Source organism: Sorex araneus, chromosome 10 (assembly GCF_027595985.1).
Source record: "Sorex araneus isolate mSorAra2 chromosome 10, mSorAra2.pri, whole genome shotgun sequence".
Lineage (NCBI taxonomy): Eukaryota > Metazoa > Chordata > Mammalia > Eulipotyphla > Soricidae > Sorex > Sorex araneus.
This window is the reverse complement of record NC_073311.1, coordinates 31,266,280-31,285,419: the sequence shown is the minus strand read 5'-3', so window position 1 is coordinate 31,285,419 and position 19,140 is coordinate 31,266,280. Positions and strand designations below refer to the sequence as shown.

Here is a 19,140-nt window from a genome sequence, read left to right as displayed (position 1 = left end):
GCCTTGTTCCTTACATTTAATCATCCATGAGAGTCAACTAAGAAAATGGTAAAAATGAAAATTCCAACATTTTTCTCAAAGAAGCTAGCTTTTTTCTTATCTAGCTTCTTTCAGATGGTGTTTCATGTGTAATTCTAATGGAGTCCATCTATAAATCTCCAGTGTTTGAAGAAGCTCTGGGTTATTGGCTAAGTGCTTGGGCTTTAGAGTCCCATAGAACTGGGTGAAAAGTGAGTCTCTATACTGTCTGTCCATGGATATCATGTTGGGTAAGTTACTTAACCTCACCTAACCTCATTTTCTCATCTGTAAGGAAGCGTTCATGATATTTGCCCACTTTGTTGTGAGAACTGTAAAAGAAGGCTTATAAAGTCCTTAAATGTACCTTGTCCACAATAAAGATTTGTATCAGTAAAGATTTGTGTCAACCTTTATAGACATGGAGACTTTGAATGTTAAATTCCTTCATATTGTCATTACTAAAAAGTAGTTTGAAGTATCCGTAACGCCTTTTAGATCATGCTGCCATAGCAAGCAAATTACTCAGTGTCACTAAAAGGAAATCATACTTACTGTCTCATTCAGAACAAAGACATTTGTGTTAGTGTCCTCAATCAGATTATTACACAGTGCTTGGATAGTACAGACTATCTGTGAAAGTATTAGGGCTATTAAAGTTTATATAGTCATGATTACAGTGGTATCTCTTTATTGTGTAACACCCCCCACTTCCATCTAGTCTCATTGCTGCCGATGCTAAGTGATTACATTTTTTCTTTTCTTAATAAAATATTTGTATAGACTCCTCCTCTAGGTGTTCCTTACAAGAGATCCTTGTTAATTCTCCCATGCCCTCCCAACTGCCAAGAAGGCAGTTCGATATTTATGTATGCGTGTGACCTGAAAACCACCAAGAGCTTGCGAGTACAGCAGAACATACAATGGGCATAGCAGTCATGATCTAACCCTCAAATTTCAAAACTGAGCTTACTTTTGATGGTGGATTGTAAAGTAAAAGACAGTGAAGAAACGAGGATAGATTCATCATTCATGCCTGCATTCTTCTGAAAAGGTAGAAAATTTTAAGAATTTCCATCTGAAAGTGATCTGAATTACTTAGGACTTTCTCAAGGGCGTAGTGAGAAAGCCCAAGAGGGATCAAATTCAAATTTCTAAAGTTATGCAACATATTATATTATTAATTCTGACCTATTCAATAAATTCTAAATATTAGAGTCTTTTATTCCTCAACAATTTCTTTAGGAATTTATTCCAGTGGTAAAAGTATTCAACTCAGGATGGACACCCAGCACTACTGCATAATTTGTAAAAGCACAAGACTGTCAGCAGCCTAAATTGAGTGAAATGAATAAACAAAGGCAGGTATTGCCACATACCTGTATACTATGTATGTGAGATACTATGTAACTCTGAGATACTATGTAACTCTGAGGAAGAAGGCAAGTCTTTGTCTGGAGTCCTGTGAGAGAGATTGGTAGCCCCAGGGCCTTGGCAGATAGCTGTGAAATGAGACATTATCTAAGGTCACTGTTTTCTGGCAACAAAGAGTACTAAACTAGAATTGTTGCAAGGAGAGTAGGACAGGAGGAGCCCCTCATCTCCCTGTCACCTCTCCTCAGTTGGGTTTTCTTCCTGGGGCATGCACCTGGCTGAGTAGGTGCCCTTAAGCCAAGAAAGAGCCCGGCAGCGCCGGGCCAGCCGAGGTCAGAGTTCAGGCAGTGATGAGGCTGAGCTTTGTTGGGGAGGACTGTATAAGACAATGCTGGACAGTCTGCATGGCCAGTGAAATCTGGGGTGGGACAGTGCAGTGCAGGGTCATCACAATTTGCCTGAGGGCCTGGTCACAGGCACGCAAGTTGAAGCTCTGTGAAGTCGGGCAAGATCACGCACTGCTGGCCCGAGAGCTGAGTGGTGTGTCCAGGGATGATGGTCCTAGATCTCTAGCTAGACCAGAGAGTAAGTACCGCAGGCTTGGGTCAGAGACACTGGGGGAGCAAGGTTTTGGGGCAGGACCATAGCTGAAATGGAAGGGTGGGTCCTTAAGTCTATCTAACCTTGACCCTGAAGTCCATTCACACCAACGAAAAAGAAAAACCAAATCTACAGCACCACAAAGGAACAAAGCTAAATCCTGAACTCTGGGTAAATAATATTTAATCAATAATAAAATTGATTAAAACATTTTCCAATTATTTAAGCAGGGTGGTTTACAGAGTTGTTTGTTCATAGTGCAGTTGTTTTGGGCATTCAGTGTTCCAACACTAATCCCACCATCAGTGTGATCTTCCCTCCACCCTGGTCCCCAGTTTCCCACCCATTCCCCAAACCTGCCCCCTTAGCAAGCACAAAAAGATTTATTTTATATTGCTTGATACAGCAGCATAATGGGCTTATCACAGACTAGTAAAAGAACATTCGTGGGAATTGTTTTATCACACAGTGGTGTTATTAAGTATCATCTGAGAATTTGCTGAGTTGTTTGTTGCTAGTTGAGCCTTTTGTGTTACTGTTTTCACTTACCAGCTTAGCTGGCTCCTATACTACTTTCCCATCTAATTGGCTGTGCTTCCACTGGGCTGTCAGTATGGTGGAATTTGGAGGTATCATGCAACTGCCTATGCAGCTGTGGATTCAGAAGCCGTAGAACTAGCATGATTGTTTGGCTTGGTTTCTCTTGAGAGTAGCTGTGAAGCTAATAGCAGCATGAGTTAGCTCAAAGACCGTTTGTGTGGTCTAGACTTGAGCATGAGTATATCACAGGAGGTAGATTCTTCACTCTGGGGTGATAAGTATGAACATGGAGGGTCTGGAAGAGGGACGCTGGAATGATTTGGGGGTCAGTGGTTTCTGGTGCAGTTGGGAGCCACTTTTGGTTTACTTGAGGTTGAATTCCAGGGGCACACAGAAAAATTTGCAAAACTTGAACTCTTGCAAACACAAAAGTTCATAAGTTTGTAACTGTACCTCGAACTCTTGCAAACATGAAAGTTCATAAATTTGTAACTGATTCACTAATAAGAATTGAAAAAAAAATGAAATAAAAAACTCGAACTCTAGAGTGTATTTTACAATGTTAGATTAAAATTAGAGTTATTATAAACTTCTGGTTTTCATATCTTTTTCTTCAAATGCACATCTTTATATGTCTAACTTCTTAATTCTGCCCAGTGAGAGTTCTGATTTTGTGTCATTACTTCTGTTCATTGACATACTGATAGCAATGAACAAACACTGTCCCCAAATTATGGTTTCTAAATACCATTCTCCACTAAAAAGAATCAGTTTCTTAGGGGAAAAATTGCTGGGATAGGGTAAGATATGTTGAATGTTTTACATTCCCACAAGTAAGGAAGCACTCAAAGACAAATGGGCCTAACAGTCAGTTCTGAATGACTTTCACAGTCAGATCTGGAACAAAAAGTCATTAACAATGGTAGTTGTAAATTGGCAAAATGCAGTTCAGAGATGACCGCTGGACTAGAGCTATTACCAACTGGATTCCACGGGACTTCAAAAGACTGCATGGCCGCCCACCAATGAGATGGTCAGACTTCTTGGTCAAAACCCTGAATGAACGATTTGAGGCTCTTCCTGTTCCTGGAGCAAGCAGATATCATTGGGCTACACTAGCACGTGACGGGGACAAATGGAGACATTACTGGCACCCGCTCGAGCAAATCAAAGATCAATGGGATGGCAAGTGATACAAATGATACAAGTTGTAAATTGAAAACTCAAGTAAAATGATCTGAGTCCATACTGTTAAGTAAACCATTAATTTATAGTAATAGTTTATTATTTTTGTTTTATTGTTATTATTATTTTTAAATTTTTTATTAGAGAATCACTGTGATGTGCAGTTACAAACTTATCAACTTTTGTGTTTGCATTTCACTTATACAGGGATCGTTTACCCATAAACTAGTAATAGTTTAACAAGTTAAGTATTAGTTCATTAGCTAATTAAATTGCCAGTTAATATAATTAGTAGTTAAGTGTAGAAAAAAGGTGAAGAGTTGAAAGATCCTTAAAGGATATGAGAATTAGTGTGGCCATTTAATTTTTTTTTTTTACCACATCCAGGGATTCTTGGGGCTACTTCCTGTGCAGCTCAGTGCTGGGGGGTTGCACCCAGCAGTTGGTGGTGCTTCATATAATAAAGCCCGGGGTCCCGGGCAAGGCATGTGCTCTGCCCTTTGAAGCATCTCCCTTCCCCCTAGCCTGGGACAGTTGATGAGGAAATTTATACACTCTTAAAATATCTCACCACACCATTCTAAGTACACAGGAGAAAAACAAACTTTGTAAGACAAGCAGGATCTAAATCAAGTAATCAAACTTAATCCCAGCAGAATTAGGACTGACACCAAGTGTACCCTGAGATGATGCTCTTATAAAGAACAAATATTATTTTTGTGCATTGTGTAGAAAAAAAAAATGTTTATTCTGGGGGCACAGCGATGATAGCTCAATAGGCTGAGCACATGCCTTGCATGCAGGCAGCATGGTTCAGTTCCTGCCCCTGGTACTGCTAGGAGCAAACTGAAGTTACCTCTGGGTGTGCCCCCTCCCCTGACCCAACAAATTTATATCCTGAAACTAAACTTTAGTGATATCGGGGGAAAAATGATGGACATGCTACAGAAATTATAGACCCGCAGTCCTCAAGAATATCAGGGTCAATGACAATAAAAGAACGACCTAGGAAATCTTTCTAGTTTGCAGGAGATTAAAGATACAGTGCAGTTAATACAGTGCCAGGCATATCTTGCATTACATTGTGGACTTGGGAAATAGGAAGAATTGGAAAATACATGTATGAACTGTGGGGTAGATTGTACATTGAATGGTGCTTAATTTCCTCACCAGTACTAATACAGTGTGTTTTATGAAGTGACCGTCTGGTTTTTAGGTCCTTGAAATCTGATATTTTTGGTAGTAGAGACATTTCCCCCCAGTATTATTTCAAATGCTTTAGAAAGAAATAGGCATGTGTAAAACTGTTCATGTAGACAGAGACTAGTGTCTAAAATGACAAAATGCCAATGGAGGAATCTGAGGTAAAGAGTATTTTTGTAGTGCCTGGTGGCATTTTTGGTTACTTGGAATTAGCAAAATAGAAAATGTATTGAAGATGAAGGGACAGGTAAGGCAGATCTATGTTTAATAAAGTAATATCTCAGCGTATAATATTAAATTGACTGGGGGAGGAGAGACGGAGGGGTAAAATGTGGAATGGTGGGTAGAGCATGCTAACCATTGGAATGACAATACTTCTGAATGGATGTGCGTGTTTGTTTAAGCACATAGGATTTTCAAGAAAATGGTTGGCATGGTTTGCCATTAGATTGAGGAACCAGGCTGCCGAGGCTAGAAGATTTGTGTAAATACTCTGATATAATCTATAATATCATGTTATGTGCATTTATTCCCAATTGAAAAGATAAATTAAAAGACAAAAACAAGAAACATTACTATTTCTTAATTAAGAAATATTTTTGACAGTAAACTTTCAGTTTTTTGCTTTGTTGTTAAATCAGCAGCCTAGGTTGACTAAGAAAAAAATATTGCTGCTTAAGTTAACACAACAGCATCTGGTCTTCCGGATACCTGAAGAGCAAATATTTGCTCCCCATTGGTTTGTTCCTTGTCACTTACAGAGGCAAAGCACTGGCTTAGTTCAGTGTGTACTTTGTTCTTTTTTTTTTTTCCTTTCATGAAAGCAATGATTTCTTGAAACAATAGGTTATTATTATAGAACACAAACAAGAATTTTTTAAGTGGGCAGATTTATTAGTTAGCCTTTTCTCTGTACTTCCTTTGACATTTTATTTCAAAATAGAAGTCAGATTATGCATGTTAAGCATTGACATTTTAAAATACGTGGTAATGTTTATGTAGGGTGTGGTTTAATGGAAATGTAGGAAAGCAAATTTCATGTTGACACAGTACAACGTTGACATCAGTAGATTGCATTATCATGGTATTAGATTTTTGTGGAGTAAGATTAAGGAAGTATGGAGAAAACAGACTTGCTCAGTGCAGTTTACAAAAGACAGACCAATTGTTAATAAGCCTGAACTCCTGGAGGTTTTTTTGTTTTTTGGGTTTTTTTTTTTTTTTTTTTTTTTTTTTTTCCTTTTGGGTCATACCTGGCGATGCACAGGGGTTTCTCTTGGATGTGCACTCAGGAATTACCCCTGGCAGTGCTCAGAGGACCATATGGGATGCTGGGAATCGAACCCGGGTCGGCCGCATGCAAGGCAAACGCCCTACCCGCTGTACTATTGCTATTGCTCCAGCCCCACTCCTGGAGTTTTTATAGGCTGCTGGTTTTGTTTCTCTGTTTTTATGAAATTTAGAAAAAAAGCAGTGAGAGTTCCTGGAGCCACCTGCTTGTAATTGGACATATCTGCTTCTGTCGTTGATAATTCGTAGCCCTCTGAAATGCCACGTCACCCTAAGGTGAAGCTCTCACATCCTGTTCCCCCTGCTCCCGTCTCTTCTCTCCCATCGACCTCATGCTGGTAGCAACAAGTGTTGCTCTCATTGTGGCTATGTAGCCTGTCTACTTGAAGTACCATTTTTGAACATCCAATTCTGATTAAGATGCCATGGACTCTCCTGCCAAGTATATGAAGGCTCAAACTCTATCATTTTCTTGATTAAGCCTCATATATTATATATATGTATATACATATATATACATAGAGAGAGAGTGTGTGTGTGTAGGGTAGATAAGGGTGGATTGGGCTCTTTGCACTAGTCTTAGGACTCTATCCCTTTCATTGCTCAGGGATTTAGAAGACTCTGCTGTGTCAAGGAAGCTTCAGGTTCATGTGCTGTTGGTTTTCTTTGAGGGGGCACACCCTGCTGTGCCCAGTCTCACTCCTGGGGCCCATATGCGGTGCCAGGGATTGAACCCAAGTCAGCTGCCTGAAAGGCAAGTGTCTTAACCCCTCTCCTGTCTCTCTAGCCCCTTCAGCTCCTTGTTCTTATTTACTTTTTATCCTAACTGATGCTTTCCACACGAACCTACGTCCCTTCCTTTTTTTAAAAAATCATACTAAGTGTTGGGGCTGGAGAGATAGCACAGCGGGTAGGGCATTTGCCTTGCACTCGGCCGACCCGGGTTCGAATCCCAGCATCCCATATGGTCCCCTGAGCACCGTCAGGGGTAATTCCTGAGTGAAGAGCCAGGAGTAACCCCTGTGCATCGCCGGGTGTGACCCAAAAACAAAAACAAAAACAAAATCATACTAAGTGTTGCAGACCTTGTACACCTGCAGTGAGCTAATGAATCAGTTGTTTAGAATAACTCACTTTGCTCATTCCCTCCTCGTCTCTTTCTACCCTCACCATTCCACCTCTGACCATTCCACCTCTGACACCAGTGCTTCACTGAGATAGTTCTTACTGCCAAATCACTGCCAAATCCAAATCACACGCCTGAGGCTATGCCTGTGGGTTTATGTAGTCACAGAAGTACTCAAGCTCAGTTCAAAGCCCTGCCTTCATTGCCCTGGAATTCTCAACATTATTTCTGCAAGGGCCTCACGTTTATCTTTTACCCTGGGACCCACAAATCATGTAGCTAAACCTAGTTTTAACTAGGTTAGTTATTAAACTACTTCCAAGCATTTGGCAGAGCTCATCCTCCTCTTGGAGTACATGTCAGATTTCTGGAAAACACAAACTTGCTTCCTGTTACTTCATTTATAGCTTTTTCCTTTGCTCTTTCTCTCAAATTTAAGTATTTCCACATTCTGCTTTATTTATATTCTCTTCCTAAGTGATGCCAGCTAGTTTTAATTTTTTTTTATCATTCAGTTGTTTCTCCCCACACTAGGGCAAAGTCAGCGTTTATCTTTATGTTATGTTGTAGCTACACTTGATTGCTTACTCTGAGATGCAAGTATCATTTCACTAAATACTTTAAATACCTTGGGTTGTTTTTTAGGTAAAGGATTATGTTACACTCTTTTGTAGTTTTTGCTTACAGCATAATGTGTTAGAACTCAAATAGAGTCCTGAGCACAATGCATATAAAAATCCACTAATTTCCTTATTTTATCTTCATTAGCTCCAGATAATTCAGACCCTGGATTTTATTAATTGGATGAACTATGTGGAAAACCAGATTTTTACATATTTTTAAAGAGATATTTATAAATTTCAGATTTGTAAATTTGAAACTTACACATTTATTTAAACTATTTTACCTGAAAGCAATATAGGCTAAATCCAAATTAGTTTTATTTATGTCAAAGAAGTTACAAGTTACTCAGTGACTTTGCATTTCTCTTCTGACTTTTATTTCAAATTTAGAAAGTTGGACTCCCCCCCCCAAAAAAAAACATTCTAGTCTTTCTCTAGACTTTGTAATTCTCATTGACCTGCTTCCAATTGTTAGAGATATTTTGGCACTGCATTTTGGGACTACATCTATTAAATCTGGTCTGGGGGGCCGCAGCCATAACACAGCAGATAGGACACTTGCTCATGGCTGATCTGGATTCAAACCCTGGCACCCCATATGGTTGCCCACGCCCACAAGGAATGATCTACTGAGTGCAGAGCCAGAAGTAAGTCATGAGCACTGCTGCATGTGGCCCCAAAACCAAGTAAAAAAATTCTGATTTGGAGTAAGAGTGACATTAATCTTTAATTTCTTCATTCTTTGTTCAAGCATTTTTGCCCACTGGTGATTGCATTTGGTATCCTTCAGACCTTCAGGTTACTATCTGAATACATATTCTCTTAACGGTTAGTAGAATATCAGAAAACAGCCGCAGAAAGAGATTTGGTGGAGGTCGGCAAGTTGGAAGGAGAGGGAAACTATGGGCCTTTCCTGGCAGTGCTCAGGGACTGTTTCTGGATCTGTGCTCAAGAGAGACCCCTGGTGGTGTTTGGAGGAACACGTGTGGTGCTGGGGATTTGAAACCCAGATAAAAGGCGAGTGCCTTAACCCCTCTTACTATCTCTCTCACTCCAGAAAGAGACTTTAAAGATCACCGTTTCAAGCTATAAATTGCACTACAGGATCAACATAATTAGAATATAATTGGTAAATTAAGGCATTGCCAGTGATAAATATACTGAAGTTGATAACTGCTATGCATGTGTAAAAGAATACCCTTAGTGAAACCATATCCTTCATCTTAGAAAAAAGCATACTGAAATATTTAGGAATAAATGTGCCATCCTGATATGTATACAAACCCTTAAACAATTTAGGAAAAAGAACTCTGTATTTGTGTTTTGCGTGTGTGTTTTCTGTATACAATTTCTGTGTATGGAAAGGGAACACACAAGTGCAGAAACAAATTATAAGTCAAATGGGGCAAAGTAATGGAAACAGGTGGATGTGACAAAGGGTATAGTAATGCTCCTATGGGGTCAGAGCAATAGTACCGCAGTAGAGGGTTTGCCTTGCATGTGGCTAACCTGGATTTGATCTCCAGTATCTCATAGGGTCCCCTGAGCACTGCCAGGAGTTCAGACTCAGGAGTAACCCCTGACCATCACCAGGTGTGGCTCCCAAACAATAATAATGATAATAATAATAACTTGCTGCTATATATTATGTATTATATAATATATTACATGCATTATATATTATGTAATATTATATAATATTACTATATTATTATGAATTATTATTAAAATTATTACTATATACTATATAATAGGCTGGAGTGATAGTATAGTGGGTAAGGCATTTGCCTTGCACGTAGCCGACCTGAGTTTGTTTCCTCTGCCCCCTCTCGGAGAGCCCGGCAAGCTACCAAGAATATCCCACCTGCACTGCAGAACCTGGCAAGCTACCCATGGCGTATTCGATATGCCAAAAACAGTAACAAGAAGTCTCGCAATGGAGATGATACTGGTGCCCGCTCGAGCAAATCGATGAGCAATGGGGTGACTGTGACAGTGATACTATAAAATATAATACACTCATAATATAAATATGACTGTATTATATACTATAGTAATTACTATTATTATTACTATTTTTACTACAGTGTTACTGCACTGCACTGTAGCACTGTTGTCCCGTTGTTCATCGATTTGCTCGAGCAGGCACCAGTCACATCTCCATGTGAGACTTGTTACAGTGCTACAGTCAATAATAATAATAATGATGATGATGATAAATAATACTCTTTATACTGTTACCTAAGTGTGAAGTTTATTTGTACACTTCTGTTTGTTCCCTCTCCTTTGATCTGCTTTTGTCATTGTTATGACCAAGGGCCACGCACTTTGTTACAGTGTTTGCACACTTTGCTCATGTGAGCACACCGGCTTATGTGTGGAGATGGCACACTTTGTTCTAGAACAGGGAATTGCCAAAGGCAGAGTTGTAGGGAATGGATGCACTTCCCAGGCCCAGAAGGAAGGCGGGCACTCTGCCTCTGAACCAAGTCCTCTGGTCCAGAAACAGCTTTGCAAAGTCATCTCAGGGGGAAGATGCCAAAAAGTGGAATTGCTGGGTCATATGGAAGCTCAGTTCCTAGAGTTTGTTTTGTTTGGTTTTTGTTGGTGGTGGTGACATCCGTCTGTGCTTTCAGTGTTCATTCCAGAGGGTTCCTGGGAGCCATATGGGGTGCCAAGGATCAAACGCCAGTTGGCTTCATGCAAAGCAAGTGCCCTACCTGCTACACTGTCACTCCGGCCCTCAATTCCTAGTTTTGTTCTGCCTTTTTTTTTTTTTTTGAGCAGTGTCCATATTGTCTTTTAAAATAACTGAACCTGTTGACATTCCAACCAGCAGTAGATGAGGTTCTTTTTTCCCTCACACCCACGCTAACACAAGCTCTTATTGTTCTTTGCGATGTGTGCTGGTCTTGCTGATATAAGAAGCCAAAAAAACTGTCAGAAAAGACATTGCAGTTCTATTCACAGTAGCTAAAACTGGCAACACCACAAGTGTTCAGGAACAGATGACTGGATTATAAAACTGTGGTACAGATACACAATAGAATACTACTTAGCTACAAGAAACAATAAAGCCATGCAGTTAGCTGTTACATGTATGGATCTGGAGAGTGTCATGCAGGGTGAAGTGAGCCAGAAGAGGGAGAGGCATAGAATGACCTCTCTCATCTGTGTAATATAAAGAACCAAGTAGGGGCATAGCAAATGCTCAAAAGCAACAGAGAACCGGTCTTTAGTAGAGAACTGGAACCTGAGAACTGGTCTTTAGTAGAAAGTAGGGATGGATGGGGGGTGGGGGGTGGAAATGGGCGGGGGGGAGAACCAGGACAATGGTGGAGGGAAGTGGAGCTCTGTTGGAGGGTGTGGTTAGATTGTATTATTCATGAAAACCTAACATTAGCAGTGTTATAAATCACAGTGCCTAAAACTTTTTTTTTTTACAGTGAAATTTGTGTTTTTAAAAGTCATCTCAGGCTTCTCTCCAAAAAACAAACACTGGTCCTTGTGACAGAGTTAAGTGACTTTCTCAGTCACCCCGAGACAGTTGCAGAACTGACTCTTAGCCTCGGGTCCTCTTTCCAGATGGTGAGCTGACACCTCCCGTAGTGACTGAGCACTCACGGAACACAGAGGCTGGGTGTCTTGCTCTGGGGTTACACAGGTGACAGCCAAGCTTGCATATTAGCGCTACGGCTTTGGGTTTCGCTTGGAAGTATCTTTTTTTTTTTTTTTTTGCCATCACCTGGTTCCCCTTACAATCCCAAGCTCCGTTACTTGGGTGTGTGGTCATTGGATATGCTGCCCATTGACACCCAGCGTTCCCACTTCTGCATTTTAACAAACGATGGTTTTGTTCTATTTCTCGACAGCCACTGCTTCCTGGGATACATTTCTCATGCTATGGAATTTCAGGCCTCAAGCTCGCGCTTTCAGATATGTGGGTCACAAGGACGTGGTCACCAGCGTGCAGTTCTCTCCAGTTGGAAACTTACTGGCGTCTGCTTCACGAGACAGAACCGTTAGACTCTGGATTCCCGATAAGTAAGAGAAGAAAACCCCTGATAAGCTGTGGATGTAGAAATGTAGAAGAGCCTGAGTGATAGCATAGTGGATAAGGCAAATTGCCTTGCACGTAGCTAACCTGGGTTCAAACCCTGGCATACCGTATGCTCCCCTTCACTTCACCGGGAGTGATCCCTGAGCACAGAGTCAGGAGTACATGCTGGGCACCACTGGGGTGGCCCAAAAACAAATAAAAAATGTGAAAGAGAAGAGGAGCAGGCTCTTTCTTCACTTCTCAGAAGTATGTGAACTCTTGTTTTCTTGCACCATATTTAGCTGGAGTCACATCCAAGGTGCGCTGCCCTGGCTTAAAGTCTAACTTTTCATACCATTCCCCCTCTGTTTTAATTCGCAGTTATGTTCTGTGTGAAACTGTATTTAACCTTGAAAATATGAGCTTAAGTGATATCTTTTTTTGGGGGGTGGGTAAGATCTGATCCCTTTGTAAATCTGATCCCTTTACAGATCTGATGTCAACTTTTGATTGTTTCATCCTAAAGACATGTTAGCTGGTGTTATCAAAATTTTATTTCTGGTCAAGCTAATACTCATCCATGGATTTCTTGGGAACTTTTCATCTAATAAAAACCCCTATGTAAGAACTATTCTTTGATGCATATAATTAATTACTGGCCTCCAACTTTTCTTGTTAAAAGAAAATTTCTAATAAAAAAGTGTGTATTATTTCACTTGTGTAATGTAATCCTGTTATAACATGTCATTCTACAAGAAACCTTTGAAACTCAGGCCAGGAGCCCAGCTATTATTGAACTATGATTTTTAAAAATCTTTGCACTCTAATTACATAAAATTTATATATAACTTGTATATAAAATCTACTTCATATATAAGAACAGTATATAGCACAACTCTCCCTTTCCATACTTAGCATCCAGATTCGACATTTATTAGCATTCTGGTGGCTTTATGTCATCCCTGCTCCCTCCTCAGCTTTACTTTCATTGAAATTTTTTTTAAACCCACTTCCCTCCATTTAGTATTCTCTAAACACTTCAGAAAGTAAAACTTTGAGCATTTTTCTTATTAAGTATTTGAAGCAAAAGAAATGTGGGCCCTGTGATTTGCAACATCGTTCACAATAGGCCTTCACACATACAATGTCACACACCAGCCCCTCCACAAAGCACTCTGAATGCCTGCCAGGGTCAGTCCTCAGGCTCTCCTTGGTCACTTGTTATTTCCCTCAGATAATCTCATTTCATCCCACACATTGTAAAGGTCATTCTGTATCTTTTCACTTTCTGTCTTCACTTGGTATGATATTCTACAGAACCATCCACGTAGCAACGCAATGCGTGATTTCATCTTTTCTTACAGCTGAGTATTATTCCATTGTACTTATACACCCTAGTTTCTCTGTCCAGCCTTCTGTGCAGATGTCTTTTTCTCGATAGACTTTTTGGGCTCTTGGGTAGATGCCAAGAAGTAGAATTGCTAGGTTACATGGAAGCTTAATTTTTAGTGTTTTGAGAAGTGTGTTGATTTCCAAAAATGATTGAAAAACTGGCCACCATTCCCACTAGCTGTCGATGAGGGTTCCTTTTTCTCAATCCATGCCAGCACTAGTTATTTTTGTTCTTTTGGATTGAACATTATGTTTTTTACTCTGTTGTGATAGGATTTATTGCCTATTAATAAACAGGCTCAGACACAAGGAAAGAATGTTTGAAGAACGTTCTGCTACAAGCAGGCACATTTTTTTTCTCTGCTCCTACCCAGGGGAAACTCCGTGCTGAGAAATATGGGTATTGTCAGGATAATAGTGAAAACTATGGCAGAGAAGTGGCTTGTTGTCTCGACTGTGGATGGCAGTGTAACAGACAATGATAAGGGGAATAGACTGTTTAGGGCTTCAAACAGGAAAGCAGTTTCTAAAATCTTTCCTTTGGGAATTTAGGACCAGGGGTTGCACTACCTCTAATAAAACACAATCTCAGTCTTCTGAGTAATTCAAGGAAATATCAGTGAAAAAACTATTTGGGTAGAGGAGTTAAAAACACAGAAACTCAAGACTCCAAATAAATCTCAAAAAAGATCAACAAGCTGTAGAGATGCCTCCAGACCCTGCGCAAGGCTGAGTCTCATCTGGGGCATCCTGGAAGGGGGAGGGTGAGCCCACCACCCACCCCAACAGAGTCCTGGCAGCCAAAAACCTCCAGAACCCAATTGCCTCCATGCACACAGCCTATCACCACAGGGTCAGGATGAGCCTCATCCATGAGTAAATCTCTTAGAAAATTCAGGTATGTGGGTTTTGTGACTGAAATCTCCAGGCTCTCATGGAGTCAGGAATAGGTGACTTTCCCTCATCTCCCTGTTCTTCCAGGAGCCCGGCAGTCACGCTCATGAACTGCCTATGGTGCCATGTAACCTCATTAAGGCCATGACCAAGAAACTCACAAAAAAAGATCTCAGAAGAGAGCTACAAGCTGCAGAGATGACTTCAGACTTCCAAGTCACCATCCAGTTAAAAATTTAACTCTAGCTATATCATCCTATTTAAAATTTTAGAATTCCTGGAGCACATAGCTGCATTTGCAGCTGCGCATCATCTCAATCTCTGTACCATTGATGGGTGAGGAGTAGCACACCGCATTGGGTGGGGGGTAAAGTAGAAAGCAACTGGTCTTGATCAAAATGAAAAAAATACTAGCACACAAGGCTCAATATATAACAACACACTAGTAATCTCTTATCTAAGGGCTTAATGGTTCCAGGGTGAGATACAGCAATCTTCACACACTTTCTGCTAAGGAAGGTTTTTTGGATCCTTTTTAGCAGATTATTCATAACAAGTAATAAAATATAAATTATTTAGGACCTGCTGCTATTGAGGCAGGCTTGGATGGTGGTTAGGAAAATTTGAAATAATGGTGATATAAAGGTGTAATGATGGTATTGGAATATTGAATATAATAAGTTTAGTGAATAACTTTATAAAACAAATAAAAAACAATAAAAAATAAAAATTTTGGTTTGATGTCAAAAAGCACTCATTGATTTGTGTTGGTTTATGTATGTATAATATATTAAATATATCTAAGTGGGTAGGGCATTTGCCTTGCATGCGACCGACCTGGGTTCAATCCCTCCATCCCTCTGAGAGAGCCCCGTGAGCTACCAAGAGTATCCTACCCACACGGCAGATGCCAAAAACAGTAACAAGTCTCACAATGGAGACATTACTGGTGCCCGCTCAAGCACATCAATGAATAACGGGATAACAGTGCTACAGTGCTACATATAGTATATAGTTATATACAACCTATACATATACTATAAGTTATATATAGATATATCTATGTATAAAATATATTGAGAATAATTATATAAATAATTTAAACAATATATAATAGTTTATATATTAATTATATATTAATTGTATATACTTAAGCATTAAATATACTACACTTGATCTTAGCCAAAAGGCTGAGAAGCAGTGAGCATTAAATATAATAGTCTATTAATATGATATATAACTGAAACAATAATAATGTATTAATATACTAATATAGATAATATGAGTAATAATATATATAATTTATTATTATATTGCATATTATATATATATTAACCAGCACAAATCAGTGTGCTTTTAACTCATCTACCTTAATAGTTTTTTTCACTGAGATTTCTTTTACTTATAGAAACCTGAGGTTATGTTGTATAAACACACACACACACACACACACACACACACACACACACATTTTGGCTTGTATGGATGACTCTAATTGCTCTTTCTAGATCACATCGTAATGGGGCCAGGACAATAGTGGTTTGCCACTACAGTAGGAAAGACAGCACTGTGTTGGTTATGCAGTGCTATGTGTCAATTTGCAAAGCAGTAGCTCATATTCCTTATAGTACCATGGGGTATATGGAAAAATGTTAGGCCCCATTTGGCCTTGGCTCTATTTTGGGCTGCTTCATTATGCGGACAGTACGGCCGGCCTCACTCTCTCTGGGCCCTGAGACTGTCTTTGAGCTGGGACAACTTTTTCTTCCTTTGACCCTTTCTCTATCAGAATGAGGACTTTGTGGAGTATCCCAGCTGTGTTCTAGGAGAGCAAGTGCAGCAGCTGCTAGACCTTTAAATAGCTCTGCCTGCAGCTTAAAATAAAGTTAAATTTCTACCCTGATCTCTTGGTCAAATTAAGTCACAGCAGCAGCTCACATCTAGAGAGACAGGGACATCTCTTATGCTTCCTATATGGAGGACTAGGGATTATTCAAGGATGAGATGGCGTGGGGGCAGATGTTAACAGACAGATGCCAACAGTTGGGTACCTGGAAGTTGACGGAAGAGTAGTAGGGTCAAGTATAGAAGCAAGTCTGCCTGGAGTTCATCAGAGTCAAGAGAATTTGGGAAGAAAGGGCAGGCGTGTAGGAGACGGAGCCTATAGAAAGCATAATAAGGACCTAGAAATTGGATCGGCAGCAACACAGGAAGCCCAGTCACTGCTCTCAGTTACCTCCCTGCTTCCCGTGGAGCCAGACCAGGCTGAGAGGAGAGGAAGTCCTTTCAGAGAGAAGGCGGGAGTGTGGAGTGTGGAACTCAAGAGTAGGGCAGATTGTGTTGATAATGTTTTCTTGGTTTTCATCATAGCAGAGGCCAATCTTTTCCTTTTTTTTACTAGGTCTTACACTTAAATGCAGCTCAAACTGTACTTATGAATGCTTCTCACAGAACTTTCCCTTGAAATTTCACAGTACATATATACATATATAAACAAAATTTGGTTATCCATGATATAACATTAGGTGGTGGAGATATATGACAGTCACCTTTGCATTGTGCAGGCCACTAGTATGGCTTTCAGGACCTGTAACTATTCTTTAGTACTAACTCTTTCAAAAGGAATCCAACGAAAAGTATTAAAATTCTGTGTGACTCTCATCCTATTACATGCTGCTGGTTTTGCAGATTCATAAGTCATTCCTGACCTTAAAGTGCTTGGTGTTTTTCTCTCTCAAAAAGGACATGCACACACCATTACTCATTGCTGCACTCAGTACAGTAGCTAAGATATGGAATCAACATAGGTGTCCAATGATGAATGGATTATGAAGATGTAGTATATACAAGCTGGAGTGATAGCACAGTGAGTAGGGCTTTTGCCTTGCATGAGGCTGACCCGGTTTTGATTCTTCCATCCCTCTCAGAAAGCCTGGCAAGCTACTGAGAGTATCTCACTCGCATGGCAGAGCCGGCAAACTACCCGTAGTGTATTTGATATGCCAAAAACAGTAACAACCAGTCTCACAATGGAGACGTTACTGGTGCCCATTTGAGCAAATCGATGAGCAATGGGATGACAGTGACAGTGACAGTAACAGGTATATACAAAGTGAAGTGCTATGCAGCTGCAAGGAATGATGAAATCATGCAATTTGCTGCAACATGTTTGGAACTGGAAGATATGTTGAGTGAAGTAAGCCAGAAGAAGAAAGACAAACAGAATGTTATCATTTATCTCTGGAATACTGAATACTGGATGCAGAAATGTAGTGTAGTAAAAGATCACCCCAGTGTTTAGAGAAGAGGTGGACAGAGAAGGAAAGAAATCAAGGGGAGAAGAAGAGAATGAGAAGTAATGGGTGAATAGGCATCAATTATACCAGTGATATGAGTTATGTGTATAGCCCTATATCCGAAACAGACTCAACAAAACTGAAAATATAAGATCTAAGTGGCAACCACCAAAACTTTGTAATGTCAAGACCGATGGGGTGAAGCAGTTGGGGTGGGGAGGGAATGTGGGAATGTAGTGTAGGAAAGTTGACATTGGTGGAGGGATTGGTGTTGAATTGTTGTATGCCTAAAACTCAACTGTTAGAACTTTATAAATCATGGTTCTTTAATAAAAAAATTCTTTTTAAAAAAAGTCAGTGTTTTGGGGTCAGAGTATAGTACAGTGGGTAAGGTACTTGCCTTGAACACTGCTGACCTGGGTTTGATCCCCGGCATCCCATACAGTGCCCTGAGCACCACCAGGAGTGATTCCTAAGTGCAGAGGCAACAGTAACCCCTGAGCATTGCTGGGTGTGGCCAAAAACTAAAAAAGTTCTTAGTGTTTAATAAGAAGCCCGTTTTGTCAAAAGCGAAAGATAAAAGCAGCTCAGGAGCAATTAAACCTGTGTGGGTGGGTCAAGAGGAAGGAATAAGTACCGAGACAGAGGTTTTGTTTCAAGACCTCTGAGTGCATTAAGAGTACAAAGTTTAGGGGCTGGAGCAATAGCACAGAGGGTAGGGCTTTTGCCTTGCATGTGGCCGACCCAGGTTCGATACCCAGCATCCCATATGGTCCCCTGAGCACCGCCGGGGGTGATTCCTGAGTGCAGAACCAGGAGTGACCCCTGTGCATTGCCCGGTGTGACCCAAAAAAGCAAAAAAAAGTAAAAAAAAAAAAAGAGTACACAGTTTAGCACAGTGGCTGGGGGCCTTCCCAAAGAGTTGGGACATTGTGCTTCTCCCTGGAGGTTAACTGGTAACAAAAAATGAGCAGCCTGTAAGTAATGGGAGGGATGGACCACTGGGATCAGAGATGAGTGAATCAGGGGCTTTTATAGTAATTTGGTGAATGAAGGATGTTGAGGGCATGTCTGTCTTAGTGCAAGTGTAGCTGGGATGCAGAAGAGTGGAGACCCAAAAGATATTTGGGAAGTGATGGAGATAGGTTTTTGCCTCTTAGATGTGGGAAGAGTGGAGGATGGAAGAGATTAACGGAACTTCCTGACTTCTACTCATTGTGCAGCCTGATTTGTCTTCAGTAAGCGATAACTGGGCCAGAGTGATAGTGCAGCAAGTAGGGCGGGGTTTGCCTTGCATGCGGCATTCGTGGGTTCAATCTCCTGCTTCCCATATAGTCCTCCCCAAGCACCTCCAGGAGTAATTCCTGAGTGCAGAGCCAGGAGAAACCCCTGAGCATCACCGGGTGTGACCCAAAAGCAAAATTAAATAAATAAATATAAAAATAAAATAAATAGGGGCTGGAGCGATAGCACAGCAGGTAGGGCGTTTGCCTTGCACAAGGCCGACCCAGGTTCGATTCACAGCATCCCATATGGTCTCCTGAGCACCGCCAGGAGTAA

At 40.5% G+C, this 19,140-nt stretch overlaps 1 protein-coding gene across 3 annotated transcripts in view; it reads left to right on the top strand.

Moving 5' to 3' along the window:
* Positions 1 to 19,140, top strand: part of POC1B (POC1 centriolar protein B) — a 111,331-nt gene that overhangs the window by 13,706 nt on the left and 78,485 nt on the right. For all 3 annotated transcript variants that reach the window (XM_004602730.2, XM_055118469.1, XM_055118470.1), the window contains exon 3: positions 11,832 to 12,003. In XM_004602730.2, the coding sequence (XP_004602787.2) occupies positions 11,832 to 12,003 (172 nt within the window). The remainder of the gene's footprint in view (positions 1 to 11,831; positions 12,004 to 19,140) is intronic.